Source organism: Panthera pardus, unplaced genomic scaffold (assembly GCF_024362965.1).
Source record: "Panthera pardus isolate Hobbes unplaced genomic scaffold, ASM2436296v1 HiC_scaffold_24, whole genome shotgun sequence".
Classification (NCBI taxonomy): Eukaryota; Metazoa; Chordata; class Mammalia; order Carnivora; family Felidae; genus Panthera; species Panthera pardus.
This window is the reverse complement of record NW_026526810.1, coordinates 45,336,799-45,356,223: the sequence shown is the minus strand read 5'-3', so window position 1 is coordinate 45,356,223 and position 19,425 is coordinate 45,336,799. Positions and strand designations below refer to the sequence as shown.

Below are 19,425 nucleotides of genomic sequence, written 5' to 3'. Positions count from 1 at the left end.
CTTCTTTGGCAAATGTCTGTTGAGATCCTCTGCCCATATTTAATCAGACTTTTGTTGCTATCTTTATATATTGTGGATATTCACCTCATCAGATACATGCTTTACAAATAGTTTCTCCCCTTGTATATCTGGCCTTTTCATCTTGTTGATAAATGTCCTTAGCTTTACAGAAGCTTTTCAATTTGATGGAGTCCCACTTGTTTAGTTTTGCCTTTGCTGCCCTTGCTTTTGGTGTCACAACCAAAACCCATTGCCATAACCAGTGACTAGAACCTTAACCCTTGTGTTTTCATCTATGAGTTTTATGGTTTCTGGTCTCACTTTCAAGTCTTTAATGTACTCTCAGTAAAGTTTTTTTTTTTTTTTAACAACATACTGTAATTTTTTATTATCAACCATCTAAAGTCATAATGTCTCTAGATTAACACCAAGTGACCGAGTACTTTATTCCTGAAAAAGGTTTTGGAAAAACTTCCCTCTGTGCAGTTGATTTGGCTGAATTTTTTCTTTAAAAATTTTAATGCCAGTATAATGAACATAATGTTATATTTCAGGTATATAATATAGTGATTCAAAATTGTATACATTACTCAGTGCTCAAGATAAGTGTACTTTTAATCCCCTTCATCTATTTCACCTATCCTCTCCCCCACCTCCCCTCTGGTAACTGCCAACTCTATATATTAAAGAACCTAGGTGGGAGAAGATCTTGTCCTCCTTTGTTTGGATCATTTGTTTTGTTAAATTCCACATACAAATAAAATCTTAGGGTATTTACTGTCTTTCTGTGACTTATTTCACTTAGCATAATACCCTCTAGATTCATCCATGTTATTGGAAATGGAAAGGTTTCATTTTTTTTGTGACTAATATTCCAGTGTGTGTGTGTACCAATCTTCTTTGCCCATTCAGCTCTTGATGGACACCTGTGTTGCTTTCTGTAATTTGGTTATTATAAATAATGCTACAATAACATAGGGGTGCATATACCCTTTTGAATTAGCATTTTTGTATTCTTTGGGTAAATACCCAGGAGTGGAATTACTGGGTCTTATGGTCATTGTTTTTAATTTTCATGGAACATCCATTGTGTTTTCCACAGAAGCTGTACCAGTTTGCATTCCTAACAATGGTGTATGAGGGTTCCTTTTTTTCCAAATCCTTGTCAACATTTGTTTCTTGTGTTTTCAATTTTATCCATTCTGATAGGTGTGAGGTGATATCTCATTGCACTTTTGATTTGTATTTCCTTGACAATTAGTGATGTTGAGCATCTTTTCATGTGTCTGTTGGCCATCTAGATATCTGGAGAAATGTCTGTTCTTGTCTCTGCCCACTTTTTAATTATTTGTTTTTTGGGTGTTGAGTTGTAGAAGGTCTTCGTATATTTGGATACAAACCCTTTATTAGATATGTCATTTGCAAATATCTTCTCATTCAGTAGGTTCCCTTTTTTTGTTGATCATTTCCTTTGCTGTACAGCAGCTTTTTATTTTGATGAGGTCCCAGTTTATTTTTGCTTTTGTTTCCCATTTGTTGAAGAGACTATCTATCTTTGTGTTGCATATTGTTATCGCCTTTGTCATAGGTTACTTAACCAAATACTCATGGATTTATTTCTGTGCTCTCTATTCTGTTCCATCAGTCTATGCATCTTTTTTTTTGTGTCAGTACCACACTGGTTTGCTACAGCTCTCTGGTATATCTTGAAATCTGGAATTATGATACCTCCAGCTTTGCTCTTCTTTTTCAAGACTTCTTTAGCTATTTGGGTGTGCGTGTGTGTGTGTGGTTCCAAACAAATTTTATAATTATTTCTTCTAGTTCTATGAAAAATACTGTTGGTATTTTGATAAGAATTGCACTGAATCTGTAGATTGCTTTGAGCAGTATGAGGATTTTAATAATATTTGTCCTTCCAATCCATGAGCACAGACTAGCTTTCCATTTGTTTATCTTCACTCTCTTTATATGCGTTTCTGGATACAGAAACGCATATAAAGAATTAGAAACCATGACTGAGATTAACTCTAGTTTTGTAAAACCGGTTCAATATTCAAAAATCAATTAATGTAATCTACCCTATCAATAGGCTAAAGAAGAAAAATCACAGATAAATCAGTAGGTGCAGAAAATGCTTCAAGATTTACTATAAAGTTAATCAAGACAGTATGGTACTGGCAAAAGAAGAGACAAATAGATCAGTAGGACAGAGTCCAGAAGTGGGTCTACAAAATGCAGTCAACTAACCTTTGACAATTCAGTAGAGAAAGGTTAGTCTTTCCAGCAAATAGTGGCAGCCACTGAGAAGTCTGAATCTCAGTTCAGACTGACTGAATCAGCTGGTCCTATGTTAGAACAGACAAAAATGGAGGGGATGCAACATGCTCAGGTTACTGGGTACTAAATTGTGGGAAGCGTATGTATAGATGTGTGGTTTCTGCCCAATTTGCGTTTCTGTGTACTCAGACGTCCACCTTCTCCACACAGCACTGCTCCTGACTTGGCTCCTTCACCAGTGTCCTCACCAAACTCCGCATGTAATTCAATAAACGAGAGAAGGTACAGTGAAGTTAGTTCTTACCCCGCTAAATGCCATTGCTGAGTGCCGTCTGTCTGGCTCATCGGTGTGTCCCATTTCCTAGAATGGCTTCTGATCTAGAAAGTACTCAGTAAATATCTGTGCATAAATGAACTGCCTAGTAGCTTACAAACTCTATTGAAATATTTGATCAAATTTAAAATGATCTCAAGTAGTTAAAAATATTAAAGAATTCCAGACCAAACTAAGGTAAAACTCTAACAAATAACATTTATTTTTCTTTTACATATGTATTTCACAGCCTGAACATCACATCGCTTTCAGAGAAAGGTGCTTTTATGCCATTAAATTTTACTATTTACCACACAGGCATTTAACATTCTCATTAACATGATGAGACAATTTGCTGGTAAACATTTAAACACACAGACATTGGTTTCAGTATCTCAAGAACATTTTTTGGTCATAACCAAGGAGGTACATCAAAATAGGACACTGGCTAATAATTTGTAAGCAAATAATATTTAACTCTGCATAGTTTATACAATAGGCTGTGGTAATAAATAATATCACCAATCTCATCAACTATTAACTGGCCACAAAAAGCCTAACATTCATTCAAATTATGATATGAAATGCTCTATTGGTGTAGTTTCAACATAGCCTTAAATGTTGTGGGGGTTTAACCCTGAAAGAAAAAGTACTAAACTGGTATGTTAGGTCAACTACAAATATGTCATGGTCACAAGTATTACATTCCTAACATGAAGGCAAATATTTAAATAGAAAAACGAGCAGTCCAAAAAATGTGAGTGTGCAAATTGTGAGGAAAACATTGCATTTAAATTTGCACTCATTTGCAAGTTACAGTACTAGCTCAGTATAAACACTAACAGGAAAAATAATCAGCAGTAAAGAATGGAAATGACCTCTCTCAGCAGAGAACTAGTCACTGCACACTGCTCCACAGCTCAGAAAGTGTTTCTGGTGATCTAGACTTTCTAACACCTTGTGACTATCCTTCATTCAACGCAGGAGCTGCAGGCATGCTTCCATCAGTGGGAAGACAAGAAAGGAAAACCTGAATCAGCAACATTTCTTTCCTCAATTTGGTATGAAGGTCCTTCCTGTTGTTATAAATTACTAATATGCTAACTTCTAACCTCAGATGTTTTCTGAATCAGGTTTGCTAAATGCTGTAAAGAATAGCTACCCCTTGTACAACACTAGGTTTTGTTTTTGTTTTTAAGTATGTCAGCATGATGACAAGGTACATGCATAGTCATTCTACCAACCTGTATGGGCAACACTCAGCTTGATCAGTTCCCAATTCTACAGAGATTCTCTGTATTGTTTTCAAGGTGTTAACAGCTGCTTGGAAAGCAGAAATGCCTATTAATTACTAGAGTATTTTTTAACTGAAGTGTTTATAAAAATAAAGCCCCAATCTTTAAGTCTATAGAATGTCAAGAATTCTGTTAGGGATGTTAAAAGCATTGGGCAAAACCCTCGTTTTGAGCGTGCCATCTGCCCCACAGGAGAAGATCCGGTTGCCAGGGATGATGTCAATCTGCATGACCCCAGCCCCAAGGTTTCTGAATATGGACTGCTTCGCATGCTCATTTTTGAATGAATGAATCAGGCCATGGCCTGTCAATCTCCAAACCTAGTTGAGAAGAAAGTGAAAACACAAAGTGTAAGTCTTTAAAAAACAGAGACCAAAAGCAGAAACATGGCCTTCATTTCTGTTGCCCTGAACTGGCCCAACTTCCCAGTACCCACCCCCCACCCCACCTTCCTAAAGGCTTACCTGATTGATGCCATTCACGTTATTCATTTACTATTCTTACATTTCACTGTCTCTTCTTCACATTCTCTTATAGTTTCATATTAACCACACATACCTCCATCTCTAATTCAATTAAATATTTAAGCGAATTAGATACATTGCTAATATCAAGGGAAGCCCTGAGGCATTATAAGTAGAACCTTACCATCTCCCTTTTCCAGAAACCTCACCCCAACTATACACAACAGAGTAAGGTACTAGGAGGCAGAAGAGGGGAGACAGGAGGTCCTGAGGAGCCAAAATAATGTTACAAAAAATTCTATGTACTAACAACTCTTACTTAATTCAAAACAGAGTTTTCTAAAGCTTCTTAAGCTAGAAAGAACCACATAGTACTAAGGAAGGAAGGGTGTCAAGAGGCCTTCACTATCTCACAAAGCCTTACTTTACGCCCACATTTCAAAGAGTGCAGTGGGGTCATTTTTTCCCCAGTCTTCACAGCAGATACAGATAACACTTAGCATGTTCCAACTTTTTATACTGACTCACCTTTATGTTCCCTTCTGCTGAGCCTGTAGTGAAATACTCCTCACAGGGAGCCAGGGCCAGAGCCTTAATAGCGGAGTCATGCGCCTGGAACGTGTGAAGTAGCTGTCTTTGCCTGATGTCAAAAATGCAGACATAGCCTTTCCGACCACCGGAGATGAGGAGCTGCTGTTTGGGCGCGTACTGAAGTACAGTGGCACCGTGATCATGGCATGTGAAACCTGAAGAAGAAAAATACCGAGTCTTTCCCAAATAATCTTGCAATTCTGGTAATGTTTGAATGCACATTTAAATAATACAGAAATTACCAATTTTTAATTTCAATTTGTGTAATCATGATCCAAGTATTAAAAAAAAAGATTCCAAGCAATGACAGAAAAAACATCCTTACCCATAATCTCAATATGAAAACACCTGCAGGAAGCTTAAACCTTAAGCCCACACTAAGCTATGCTGCCTTGTAAGAAGCCTATAGCAGCCAAAGTGCAGAGACCAAGCTTCCCAATGACACACTCAGCCACCACATTAATCCCCACCACAATGAGTATTTACACTATCCTAGTTCCTGCCCATACAGCTTGTATGGTAAGTAACAGACTCAACTACAGCAGTGTGAAAATGACCAGCTATAGGGAAAGGGTTACCTTTCCCAGCATTCTCTGCATTTTAACATAACTAAAGCTTTCTACCAATATGGGGGAAATCTTTAAGAGCTATTAATTATTCACAGAAAAAAATTGCAATCAAAACTGAGAAATAACTATATTTTCAGAATGTGTATCAGTATGTATAATACAAGACAGAAATCTTTCTGTAAAAGAATCCATCTAGCTTTGTTTAACCCAAATGTATTGGAGCATGGAGCCTTCTATCTTTTCCAATTGGAAAAACTGCCTTAAAAGAAATAGTATTAAAAAAACTTTTTAAATGCTTATTTATCTTGAAAGAGAGTGAGGAAAGGGCAGAGAGAAAGAGGGAGAGACAGAGTCCCAAGCAGGCTCCACACTCAGCATGAAGCCCAATGCAGGGCTCCATCTTATGACCCTGAGGTCATGAGCTGAAATCAAGAGTTGGATGCTTAATTGACTGAACCACCCAGGCACCCCAAAGGAATATTTAAATAGCACTGTTCATATTTCTTGTTCTTTATTATTAGGTAATTCTTTAGCATATCTCCTTTCTATTGAGCTCAAATACTTTGCAACTAATTCTTAAAAAGCCTCGTTAGCAGAACCAATCTTCATATTTTGAAATGTAAAAAAAACGAACGCTATTCTATGCTAGTTGGATCTTTACCTCAGCAAGATAGCCACTCATTTACATCCTTGAATAAACACTCACTGGCTAGAATAAAACCAGGAAAGCATTCCTTCGTAGGGTATTAAAAATCATAGATCTTAACTCACTTACCATGAATGAGGCTGTTTCCAGGTGATACCAATGTGTCCCAGAGGCATACATTTCTTATAGAGAGAAAACAATAATAATTTTTGAGGTGTTTTTTGTTATTGTCTTCAAGTCAAATATCTTTACATATTGTATCTTACTATCTTTTTTGTTCACTCGGATTTATAAAGCAATGATTCTCAAGTAGGATCAGGATAAAAGCTGGGGATGTAGCTCTTGTAAGAGTTTATCCTGTTCAAACCACACAGTTGTGTCTCACAAGGCCCCACCTGTCTCTGCCATCTCATCCCTCAAGCCCATCTCTTTTCCATTACCACTCCAGGGAAATGGAGACATGATTTCCTGAGGAGAGGGGATGCTGCTGTACCCCCAGGGGTAACCACCACAGGGAAATGAGGTGTTTACTCATGGAAGTATCACCAATGAACATGATGTCAGGTCAAAAAAAGTACAGAGTATGGTGGCTACAGTGTCTCAAGAAGCTGACAATTAATAACGCAAAAAAAAAAAAAAAAACAACTTTAACATAATTACATATACTTGTTGATAACCTACATTGTTTTTCTCTTTTTGGTAAGGAAAACTACTAAGAATTATGTAACCAAGTTTTTTATCCAGAGGTGCAAAAACTCCTAAGTAAAAAAATCTATACTTGGCAGCAAGAATACCTTTCTGCTTAAAAATGTGATTATTTATGCTTCTGTCAACCTACCTGTTATCATTGGACTGTCCAGATGTGGCAACTAGACTTGAAGAGGTAATAAATGCAAAGTCACTTGTGGCTTTACTATGGCACTGCCAATTCTATGAAAAATAAAGTGCAAATGATGTTACCTAAAAATCCAGTAAAATCTGGTACAGCACAAACACATAGTTCTGCTACCAGTATATGCATGCGCAAAGAACAGGTTTTAAAAATCTAGAATAAAGTGATAAGCAGATTAGCTATTATTGGCATATTCTTAACTAATACCCAGTGATACTTTAAAACTGGAAGAGTTGGTAATAATATGCAAGTAAAGGTTGTTTTTATAGATTATCTAACAAAGTAATAGGATGAACTTAACCAAGCCATTTAACAATTTTTGCTAATGATCTCAAATACATTTAATAAACTTTACATAATATAAATCATAATAAACAACAATAGTCCAAAGAGGGACACTCCCACCTGCCCATCTAGTCTTACACTACACTGTGAGGAACTCAAGTCAAATTAACTTCATAACTTAAATGCAAGCATCCATCTTCCTTACCACCTCTGTGCTCCCTGCCCTCATCTTCCCTTCCCTGTGAAGATTTTAGCAGTAATAAAAACAAGGTCAAATGTCCTGCAAATAATCTATAGCCTAAGGCTGCCCAAAACCGCTCTTAAGGATGTTCCAGTATGTGGGAAACCATTTACTGAGCCAAGGCATGACTTTTCTTGTTGGATCAGGTGAATGAATAGAAATCTGGAGGTGAAGACTCAGGAGGGTGTCCAGGTATTTTAAAAAACATTCTTCTGTTTGGAATGATCATGATCTAGATGTGAGTGAAGGTAAGAGGACAGATTCAAGAACACTTTCGTTTCTGTAAGAACTTTATGACAGTCTACAGGGCACTAATTTAAGAGAAATATCTTGTCTCATATACATAATTAAGAACACACATATATAGTCTAGAAAAGAAAATTCACATATACGAAGTTGTGCAGAAGAAGTTCTGTGCAGGATAGCATTACCCTCCAGCCTTCCTACCCCGACTGAGCCCCCACCAAGTGAAGACAGGCTTATCTACATCATCAAATGTTTTAATATGATTTGGATTAATGAGTGAAGTGGCCCATTGGGATTGGTTAATTTATAATGTAGTAAGAAAAATTCTGGAGCAAACTAGAATACATAAAACCTGTCAGAATTGGGTAGTGATTCACTTTAGGTACTATATTAAAAATATATCAAGAAAGGGGGTGCCTGGGTGGCTCAGTCGGTGGGGTGTCCAACTTTGGCTCAGGTCATGATCTCACGGTTCGTGGGTTCGAGCCCTGCGTTGGGCTCTGTGCTGACAGCCCAGAGCCTGGATCCTGCATCTCCCGCTCTCTGCCCCTTTTCCACTTGTGCTCGCTCTCTCTCTCTCTCTCTCAAAAATAAACACTTAAAATTTTTTTTAAAAAATCTATCAAGAAGTTAAGAGTTTTCAAAAAAGTAGAAACACTTCTAGGGAAGCCTCTCAACATTTTCAAATACAGTGGTCATCCTTCAAGTTCTGAAAAGGAAGCTTTTTTGCTTTTTAGTCATTTCGGTCTAAAACTAGGGCAAATAATGGGTGCTGTGCTGCTGGGCAGAGGTGTCCCTTTTTCAACAGATCCAATGAGTGAATCTCCAATGAGATTTAGTGTCTTAAACAGACACTTGATAAATAAGCAGCTTCTGGATGTGCTCTGGGAATGCTGAGTGATACTTACCATGTAAGGTTTAGGATTTGATGCAGTTTGGTTTACTTGCCAGATACTCAGAAAGCCCTCTCCATCTGCAACACCACACTGTAAGAATGGCACAAATATTAAACACAGCTTCTTATAACCATATCGAAGGCAAAATCATTGATTGAGAGTCACTGAAATCTCACTTAACATTCTGCCTGCCCTATTTCTATAGTGTAGGTCCCAGGAAAGCTAAGCACTAAAAATACCCTGAAACCTTTTAAGTGCTCTTCCATACCTATTTTTTTGTTTTCCTTTAGTAAGAAACAGGAAGATTTCAGGTGCTTTTACTAGGTACCACCAACACACTCAACAGAAATAGAGTTCTTTACCTTCACAGAGTATTTAATATCTTTAGGTAGATGATTGATCCATAAAAAAAACTGAAGATCTGTGCTTTACTGGGAGCCAAGGGGGCATATAAACAGACACCAATAAACCATCTGCCTAGCTTAAATCCAGGGTCAATGAATTGGTTTTTAGATGTAGTTTTACTAAACATCTCCTCATAAATATCTTTTTCAGATGAAGTGAGCAGTAACCCCCACCCCACCCCCAAACCAACCTTGTTGCCTTGTGAATTAAAATACAATCTGGTAACTCTTGCATTGCCAGCTTGGCGGAAACAGACAAGTTGCTGAGGTCGTGTCCATTCAAACATTCGTACACTGCCATCCTGAGCACCTGTAAGATCTAAAACACAAAAGGAAAGGCAGAAAATAAAAAATGAAAAAGCTAAAGAGTTCCAATATTTTCCATTCTATAAATGAACTTCAAAATGACAGAGGCCATTTATAATCCTTTGGATCATAAATAAAATACTTACAGTACTGATGGACTGGGTGGGACGTCATTCTCTTAACGTTATGGAGATTCCTTTTCATAAGCTTTAAAAGAAGATAAAAAACCAAATTCATTTAGTGCATTGCAGAAGAGAGGGGAAGGCCAACTCTAATTCTCATAGCCTTTATTCTCTTACAACTGGAATATTACTAACATATTCCCTGTTGTGGGTGTTCTGAACCACTGAACACATGATACCTGTCTGAAGGCTGCAGCAGCAGTCACATACTGGCACAGCCCTGGCCCATATGGACCATGTGGGTACCAAGCAGCTTCATCTAGAATAAAGGGAACTCTCCTCCAAGTGCTCTCCCTGAGGACAATCAGGAGTCTCTCCAGACTCGTCAGAATAGAACATGAGAATGGGATCCCTTCAACCACAGTGACTAACAACGTTATAGATGCATTTTTCAAATAGAGTAGACACAACTCCTCTTTGTCTCTGCTTTACCACTTTGCACCTCTCAGTTTGCCCATCTATACAGTGGGAGATAATACTGTCACCTACCACCTAGGGTTGTTGTGAGGAACAGCATGCTCCTGACAGAAAGTCACAGTATGTTAGCTAACTAACATTATTAGTTATGGGGTGCTAACTAGTCATTGCCCTCATCTTGAGGATCATTCCTGAGTCAGAGTGACTTTCACTTATTCTGGAGTGAGTCCACACCCAGAAACCACACTGAATCGTAAGTAACATACCACACTAGCTCCCGTGCTCGTCTGCCCACTGCCCAGCCACGGCAGAGAGGAAGGTGGGTGCACCTGACTTGCTGAATAGGACGTGGCACTGGGCTGGTAAAGAGTTGTAGTGGAACCACGGTAATCAATATCATCTGAACTGTGAACAACATGTGTGTGTTACTACGAAGTGTTCTCTTAACACACATTCCAATTACACAGCTTCTTATGTATCCACAGGACAGTCTTTACTTTTAAAAAAATGAATAAATATCCATAAGGAAAACTTAGATATAATTCCTAATCAGAGGCAATTTTAGTATCTGTTAACTTTTCCCCTTGAGACAAAATATTTTACTGCACACAAGATGGAACAAATGTTTGCTTTGAAGAACTTAACACAAATATTCTTTTTATCATGTATAGAAAAAGATTATAAGGTCTCTTCAAATATAGATATCCCATGTATCAAACTCATACATTTTAAAGAAATCTGAGTTTAAACGTTTCTTCAAGTACTGGTAATCATCACATAAAAATGTTACAGTAATTTTTACGATGGACTATATCATATTACATGGTTACATCAACTCTGACAGTATGATACTGAGACCTAGTAATATTATATCCTAAGAAAACAGAAAACCCTACAGAACAAGGAGAGAGGTGATGACGGCACCATTCCCAAGCACATAAAATGTCCAAGAGTGTGGAGAAAAGCAAGAGGGAGGGCAAATGTGGAGGAGAAACCCCAAAATAGGAAAGTGTTGCAAAACACTCTTGGTGCAGTATCCACAGCGTTACTGAAAAATGAACTTGTCTACATCTTCATCTGTAAAAAAGGTATGCCTGTAAGGTGATAATCAAGAAGGAATGATGAAATTTACCACTAAATGTGACCTATCAATCAGTCTTATTAACATATTGGTATATTCTGCTTTTTGTTTTAATTATCCAAACCAACTGAATTCGCTGAATACTGTGTAATTCCTGACATTTCTTTGTTAGGGTTAAATGTCAATGTTGTAGTTATTGGCATTAGGCTTTGGTGTTGGGGATTATTCTGAGTCAAACACTATGAATAGTTCCGTGCGGAATGGCAGAAGTATGAGTAATTTGTTCACTGATTTAAGAAGAGCCTTTCATTGGCACCTAAACCAATTATATTGGTTTCCTACCCAAATAAAGAGATATATATACTTTTCAAGATAATTCAAATCTGCATAACCATTTAATGGGTTCTTTTTTAAGAATACTACATTTAAAATGGACTACACAAGGCAGACTAACCTTTTGGATTCTCTGTCATATTCTTCTCCAATCCATATATACGACTGACAGGCCAGCAGAGAAGTAACATCAAGTTCTTGTACATCGTGTGTTGAAGCCAAGACAATTTCGTTACAGTTTGCCTATAAAGCAAAGGCAGAGTCAATAATTGAAGCGACTTCACTAAAATAATGGCACAATCTTTACAATGACTAAAGCTTTTACCTTATTAATGGAAAATGCCATGATCATATCTGACTCCTTATGAATGATTTTCGCCTTTCCACCTGGATAGCCCAGATCAGCTTCAACCTACAAAACGTTACCGGCAGTTAGTTGTTGTGTAGCTCCATGAGAGACACACACACATTCCACAGAATTAAAAGAAGAATAAGAAGAAAGTGTAGCAGCAGCAGAAGCAAGAAAAAAGGTACCAGTAATTTTAGTATGTTGAGAATTAACTTTGGAATTAGCTTAAATTCTGATGCCCTATAATCATCCTGACTATAAAGATTTCCATTATGATGACAGGATACTGACTAACTGTCATGAAAGGTAACTAGTAAGTTTTTATTAGTATTTGTAACAGCAACGTGCCGCGTGCATCTCTTCCAAAAGTGTGCGGACACTGCAGTAAAAATGTGTATGCAGTAAGAGGCACAGGGTGGAAGAAAAAGACAGTAAGACAAGTCATGTAAGAAATTAAACATTTTAAAAGAGAGTAATAAGACAGGAAGAAGGAAAAGTTGGGAAGAACAGTTAGAAAGGGATGAAGGAGACTGATGAGAGGAAGGTGCACTGGCTTAGGGTCAAAGGTGACAGAAGGAAAGAAGATGCAGGATCAAGGAGGAAAGATAAGATAACCACGTGTTTAAGAACAGGCTGGAAAAGGGGACAGAAGTGAAGATGGAACAGGAAGAAGGAAAGAGAAGAACCAATGTTTAGGAAGAGCAAGTCAGACATGGTGGAGTGTTTCCTAACCTACACCACTGAGGTGTATGGGAGCAATGAGTATTTCGATTAGCTGGCTAGCCAACGGGTTAGTATTAGAGATGAAGGTTAGCTCCTCGAACTTTAAGAATGAGCTAAAAATACAAGAGCGTGGAACACTACCTTGCTGTGGCAATCCTCTGCTACGCAGTTTTGTCTGACCTGTTCCACACGTTCTTCTACAGACTAAGTAACACCACACCGTCACAAACACAAAACACGTGCATGAAATGAAATTATAAAGAGAATGAAAAATTTCAAACTGAAATGGTCACTCCATAATTTAAAGATGGTAATTTGTAAACTTCCCTTTTAAAAGCACAGAATCAAGAAAGAAAAACTAAGTAAAATGTGATGTCATCAGATGAACACAATACAAAGCAAAACAGGCAAAATTAATGTGCCTATTACATACATAAAAGCTGTCTCAAAATAAAAATTAGTTATTTGTATGCCAGTTATATAACTTAAAGCTCTAATTTAAACTGCAGTGTCTAAAAAATAAAACCTGCTTGTATGAGAAAATGCACTGCACAGATTCCTAGTCTACAGAGGTTTATTTCAAATACAAATTAACACTATTTCTGAACACAGATTCAAAGTACTGATAATTATTTCACTCTTACTCATAAGAAATATATCCATGAAGGGGTAGTTAGGGACTGAAATTCACATCAACTGTTCACTATAAATGATATTTTCTCCTTACAAGTAAATAGATGTTTGATAAAATGGCGCACAGGAAAGAAATCATACAAAGAGCTTACTCCTGGTTGATGACAGGGTCATCAAGGATGGCTACAGTCAGAATAATAGTTCTGCTCTTCTTTGGAAACCTCTGAAGGTTTGATCATAGCAATACACCCCTCCTAATATCTCTTGAAGTGATTGCTTCACTTTCAACCAAAAGGGCCAAATTCTCTGTGCACGCCTTCAGCGACTGCCTAGGGATGCTACAGAGGAACAATGACAGAAAGGTAACTGTGTGCAAGGCCCACTCAACAAAAGCCAAACTGCTGAACAACCTGTTTGCCTTTAATCATAAATAGCGGACTTTGCAACATTTACTGATTTCACAAAAACTGTCTTGTGGAATATTCCTCTTTAACATATTCAATGAGTAAAAATATCTTCTTATGAATATACCTAAAATTTCAGCATTTCTCAGGAGAATTTTCTAAGTAATTTTTTAAAATGAGCCAACATTTTAGAATTTTTAGGATGTTTTTCAATTTGACTAATTAATCAATTCACTGAATTTACCAAATTTATGAGTACTACAATCCTACTTAATAATTTAAAAAGATAATCTACTCTTACTGAATGGATAATTTTGACAAATGTTCCATATTTCTGAGCTTAGTGACCAGTTTTTATTTTGTCTTAACAGCTTTAACACTTTTTTTCAATTTTTTCCTTACTGAAAACAAATTTTCAGTACATCTGTGCTATTCAAAACAGTAGCCATTAACCATATGTGACCATTTAAACAAAATTAAGTCACACTAGCTACTTTTTTTTTTTTAAGTGTATTTACCTCTTTTGAGAGAGAAAGAGAGAGAGAGCACGCACGGAGAGGAGAGCAAGACAGAGAGGGAGAGAGAGAGAGAGAGAGAGAATCCCAAGAAGGCTCTATGCTGTCAGTGTAGACCCCAACACAGGGCTCAAACGCACAAACTGTGAGATCATGACCTGAGCCAAAATCAAGAGTTGGATGCCTAACCAACTGAGCCACCCAGGCGCCCGTACTAGGTACATTTCAAGTGTTCAGTAACTGTATGTGCCTAATAACTATTGTATACAAAAGATATAGATTTCCATTATCACAGAAAGTTCTATTGGACAGCACTGAACAAGATAGTAATTCCACTCAATAATTTGAAATCCAAAAGGTACAAGAGGGTACATGATAAAAATTCTTCCTCCCAACCAAACTCCTACCATGTACTTCCCATCCTTGGAGCCAACCAATGCTTACAGAGCATTTTAAGAAATTTCACCTCGCTGTTCATGGAGACCCTCTGCTTGTAGAAAATCTGAAGAGAACACACAGTATATGGGGCTGCTGATACCAACCACACAGAGACTGAGGGATATAAAGGAGAGACTAAGGGGCAGAAGGAGGGAGAGGCTTAGTTACAGAAGAAGGAAACCTAAGAGAGTAGATCCTGAAGACAAGACTAAGGGTTCAAGCAACCTAGACACCTCACTTCCCACAACTCTTGAGGCTCTGACAATCCAACCAAACCATGCTACAAACCTTCTGAAAAATTAAACATATTCCATTTTCAAGGAATCATTACATTTAATAATTAGAAGAACTAAACATTTAAAAAACTGATCCCTTAATATACTGGCTTTCTGTGAATAACAGAGTCCTAATTGAGCAGGTATCTTTTATGTTAAATCTATTTCTTAGTTTATGAAATTTGGATGAAGCATCACTACAGGAAATACTGTCAACAGTCAACTAAATGAAAGAGAATGAAATCTGTGATTTCCCTAACAAACCCTAACAAATGGAGATGTGGTTCTCTATTTTACTTGGAAAACAGAGCCATATGAACTGTCCCTCTCAGTTTTCAATTTTCTAAGTGAAATATAATTCATTGTTTTTTTCTCATAGATTTTGTTTGCCAAATCTTTAATCTAATCTGACACTCTATTCTGTACACTCTCTACGCTGCCCATTATCTCATGAAGTAGCCACAAGGACTGATATGCTCATGTAACAGATCTGTACCCTCCTCTTTTATAAGAGATATTTTTAAGTTCTAAAGTACCAGTCTCCCAAATTCCTGATTCTTCTTGAACCCTGTATGACATTAAATTACTAATTCACAATCAGCTTAAAAATCACTGTGCAGTGCCAAACTTTTGCATCACTTTGTAAAAGCAAACTTCCTTCATCACATATTCATATTTCTGTAGTTTATACTCTTTCACAAAAATTATCTTGAATTTGTTTCCAAAGTTTATCCTGTTCATTTCTAAATGCTAAATAAACAAAATACTTTTAAAGGGCTATGTTAGATTTCCTGTTAAATGATATTCAAAGAATCATAACAGAGAGTACACTCATTTATATATTAAATCACCCAAATAATCCATCACAATATTTATTATTTGTAAAAGCCCAACGGAAAGCCTTGCAAAGAAGTACCAACTTTCACTTGGTTATGCGTGATTTACCAAGGGACCTATGTTGTCTCATTGTTATAAAATGAAAAGTCTAAGATTTTATCTTATAGAAGAAATTCACTGTAGTCAGGTAAACTATTACCCATAATGTATGAAAGATAATTAGGTTGCAACCAAAAAGTAAATCATTAAAAAAGTTAAAACTAAACAAAAATTACAAAACAAAGTGGTTTTTTCCCCCAAAATACCTCACTCTGTTTTCTTTTCTTAGTGAAGATATATCTAATAAATGTCTCTTGAAGGACTTCTTGTTTCACAAGGAAATGCCAGAGTCTTTTGACTGGAAGTGCAGAAGAATCCCGGGACCTATTAAAAAAAAGGAATACATCTTATTTAGCTCTGTAGAAAATGTGCTTCATATCTGCAGAAACTTTTAAAAAAAAACCTCCATTATCTATTGCAAAGAAGATACATCATTAAGTTCAGCAAAGTTTTATAATTTTTTTTCTTTTAATTTTTAGTTCTTCTAAAAATACTCCTTTATCTAGCAATTAATTCTCTAATTACATGGTTCTCTGAATGAACAGGTTGAGCTGAGAGTCAAAAGAAGCTATTATTCTCTTTTTAAATTATATTGTAGGTTGGTTCTGTTGGTTACATAACATCACCAATGAATATAAAGTCACAGAGTTCATTTTTAACAACCCCCCCAAAGCTAAAAAGCCTGTTTTTTCAAGTTTATCAGTGATACTCTTAATCACAGGACAGGTGCCTCACAAAAAGTTTGCTGCTTATCCAAAGGACAGACAGGAGGGCAGGTAGAAGACCAAAACATCAATAAAAAACCTTAATATATTTACTATTAAATTATTGCCAAAATGTAAGTAGCACCTTGTTTGTATATGTAGATTATTATCCCAAAATATTTCTGTATGAATTCTTAAAATGGCAAAAATATAATAAATGCTTTTTCTTGATTACAAAAGTAATACATCTATTCAATTATTGGTCATCCTGGGAAAAATGTTTTCTATCCAGATTATTCTAATGTTTTCCTTCACATATACTGCTGGAAATAGAACTGTAGGTTCAAAGTTATGAATGTTTTTACAAAAACATAAAATAAGCATATTTTGCCAAACTACCTTCCAGAAAAGTTAAACCAGGCTACGTTTTCATGGGCATTATAAGCATCCTTACTTGAATGGAGTATTTTCAGGTTCTAGCATTGCTTTATTTCGAAGAATAGCTGGTCCGGCTCCTACTGAAAGGTCAGTTGGGTAAGTGTTGATATAGTTAGGTGGTGGACCTTCAAACTGATCCATTTTCTCTTGCAATATCTGTTCCCAGTTCTCCAAGTTTTTAATGACAGCAATACCTAATGGTGATGTTACAGGCAATTCTAAAAGAGGACAGAAATGCCAACTTGTTTTCATAAAAATGTTGATCATCATCCACATATTTAAAAAATCTGAAATTTTTGGAGCCAAAACCTCTGAAAATACAAATAAACCTGAAAATGTTGATCTAATACTATTTGGATTCTTAGTGCTTTAGCAAAACAGAAGTCCAGCTCTCTAAATTGAGCAAGACAATGTCTAGCTTCTCCAGTCTGATTTCCTGCTTTTTCTTTCAACCCTCTGGGTAAACAGTGGTTCTTGCTATGAATTAAAACCATAGACTGGAGCCTAAAGTACACAAGATCTCATCAAATCTCCAATTTTTAGTACCAAACACTCTTTTATGTAGATTTCTATGAAGAGAAACTTGATGCTAATATATTTAAGAACATTAATTACCTACCAGAGAATTCCAATCCAGCAATGGGAAAGAAATTCTTGACGTTGTGAAGTACTAGCTTAACCATTGTCAAATGCAGAAGAGCCCAGCTGTTCAAGGGAAACAAACAAAAAGTTCTCCTTCACTGAAAATAACATCATGAGAGAAGCATAGTAATGATTCCTGTCAACTGTTTAGCCCAATCTCCAATCCAGAAAAAAAGTTGTTCTTTTCTAACAACTTAAACCTTTGTCATCCCTGATAATAAAAAATATGTTAACAATGTACAATAGAATACACTTATAATATCTGAAAACCACCTAATGGAAAAAGATTTATAGTCACACGCAATCTAATAGCATATCAATGAACATATACCAAGTTCTAATGTCACATCAATAAAATACATATTTTTTCTAACTGAAAATGTTTGTGTTTCCACTCTACATGTAAGCTATTCTTAGACACTAGATGTGAAAGAAATACTCTACTCTCTAGAAATTTAACCTCAAAGATACAGAATTACTAACCTGAAAATGTAAGTCAGCTCTTGTATAATAAATTCATGATAGTATTACTTAAAATTCCTAACGTCAGGATTTTTTTTTTACAAGAGAGAGAGAGAGAGAGAGAGGAAAGTTACCTATAGGAATTTGGATCTTGGTGCTCCTGTATTTGTGTATCTGAAAAAAAAGCATCATCTTCTTCTTCATCACTATGAATGCTTTCATCAGAATCATATATAACACCACTATCAGACAAAGGGAGAAATGGCTGCAATAAAAGATATTATTTTTTAAATATATAATCAGGTTGTTTTTGTCCTAACTTAATAATGAACATTTTTAAGTGGTGTCTAAATAAAAACTTCCTTTCACAAATGATACTAGGCCTACAAAAGTCAAGAAAACTAGTCAAAACTCTCAGATTCAATAAAAAAACTCAATACCTAGATACAATATAAATACTTCTAGAGCATTAATTATAATAGCCAAGTTATGGAAGCAAATTAAGTGTCCATTGATAATCTATAAAGATGTGGCACATGCACAGAGAAGTATTACTCAGCCATTAAAAAGAATGAGATCTCGCCATCTGTGACAATATGGATGACCTAGAGGGTATTATGCTGAGTGAAGTGAGTCAGAGAAAACAAATACCATATGATTCACTTATATGTAGAATCTAAAAAACAAAACAAATAAACAAAAAAACAGGAACAAAATCATACAGAGAACTAGTGGTTTCCAGAGCAGAGGGAGATGGGCAAAAGAGGCAAAAAGGATTAAGAGGTACAAAGTTCCAGTTATAAAATAAATAGTTCACAGGAATGATAAATACAGCATAGGGAATAGGGTCAATAATACTGCAATAATGTTGCATGGTGACAGCTGAGAGATACACTTACTGTGGTTAGTACAGAGTAATGTATAGAACTGCTGAATCACTGTTTGTACACCTGAAACACTGTATGTCAACTATACTTCAACAAAAAGTAAATTAAAAGAAATAGTAAAACATATGTCCCAGAGGGGTGCCTGGGTGGCTCAGCTGGTTGAGCATCTGACTCCTGACTTTGGCTCAGGTCATTTCATGTTTGTGACACTGAGCCCAGTGTGGGGCTCTGCTGACAGCGTGGAGCCTTCTTGGGATTCTCCCTCCCTCTCCCCCTTCCCCTCTGGCTCTCTCTCTCTCTCTCAAATAAATACTTAAGAAAAAGTATATCACAGAAATATTAGAAAACAAGCCTTTTCTTATATATCAAGAGAACTAGTTAGACAAGTTGAAAGAAAAAAGACACACTGAAAAACATAAAATATCAAAGGAAAAACCTTATGAAAACAGACAGCTATAGTGAAGGAAAGCACAAATCCTTTTAAAAGCTATATAAGGAGACTCAGACATGTAAAAACTATAATTCTTTAAAATTAATTTATAAGTTTTAAGTTAATTGCCATAAAAATTCCCCTGGGT

The 19,425-nt window shown here is 36.3% G+C and overlaps 1 protein-coding gene across 5 annotated transcripts in view; it reads right to left on the bottom strand.

Annotated features, from left to right (window-relative positions):
• Window positions 1–2,792: 2,792 nt before the first annotated feature.
• The window catches only part of DMXL2 (Dmx like 2), a 151,387-nt gene continuing 134,754 nt past the window's right edge, over window positions 2,793–19,425 (bottom strand). For 3 of the 5 annotated variants that reach the window (XM_053889065.1, XM_053889066.1, XM_053889067.1), the window contains 15 exons: window positions 18,095–18,225; window positions 17,476–17,561; window positions 16,873–17,074; window positions 15,921–16,038; window positions 12,655–12,717; window positions 11,767–11,853; window positions 11,563–11,684; window positions 10,294–10,432; window positions 9,575–9,635; window positions 9,314–9,441; window positions 8,731–8,808; window positions 6,997–7,088; window positions 6,288–6,340; window positions 4,881–5,098; window positions 2,793–4,208 (listed from right to left, as the gene is read on the bottom strand). In XM_053889065.1, the coding sequence (XP_053745040.1) occupies window positions 3,999–4,208; window positions 4,881–5,098; window positions 6,288–6,340; window positions 6,997–7,088; window positions 8,731–8,808; window positions 9,314–9,441; window positions 9,575–9,635; window positions 10,294–10,432; window positions 11,563–11,684; window positions 11,767–11,853; window positions 12,655–12,717; window positions 15,921–16,038; window positions 16,873–17,074; window positions 17,476–17,561; window positions 18,095–18,225 (1,788 nt within the window). In that variant the 3' untranslated portion in view covers window positions 2,793–3,998. The remainder of the gene's footprint in view (window positions 4,209–4,880; window positions 5,099–6,287; window positions 6,341–6,996; window positions 7,089–8,730; window positions 8,809–9,313; window positions 9,442–9,574; window positions 9,636–10,293; window positions 10,433–11,562; window positions 11,685–11,766; window positions 11,854–12,654; window positions 12,718–15,920; window positions 16,039–16,872; window positions 17,075–17,475; window positions 17,562–18,094; window positions 18,226–19,425) is intronic. The other 2 variants (XM_019442122.2, XM_019442124.2) reach the window with 1 other exon arrangement.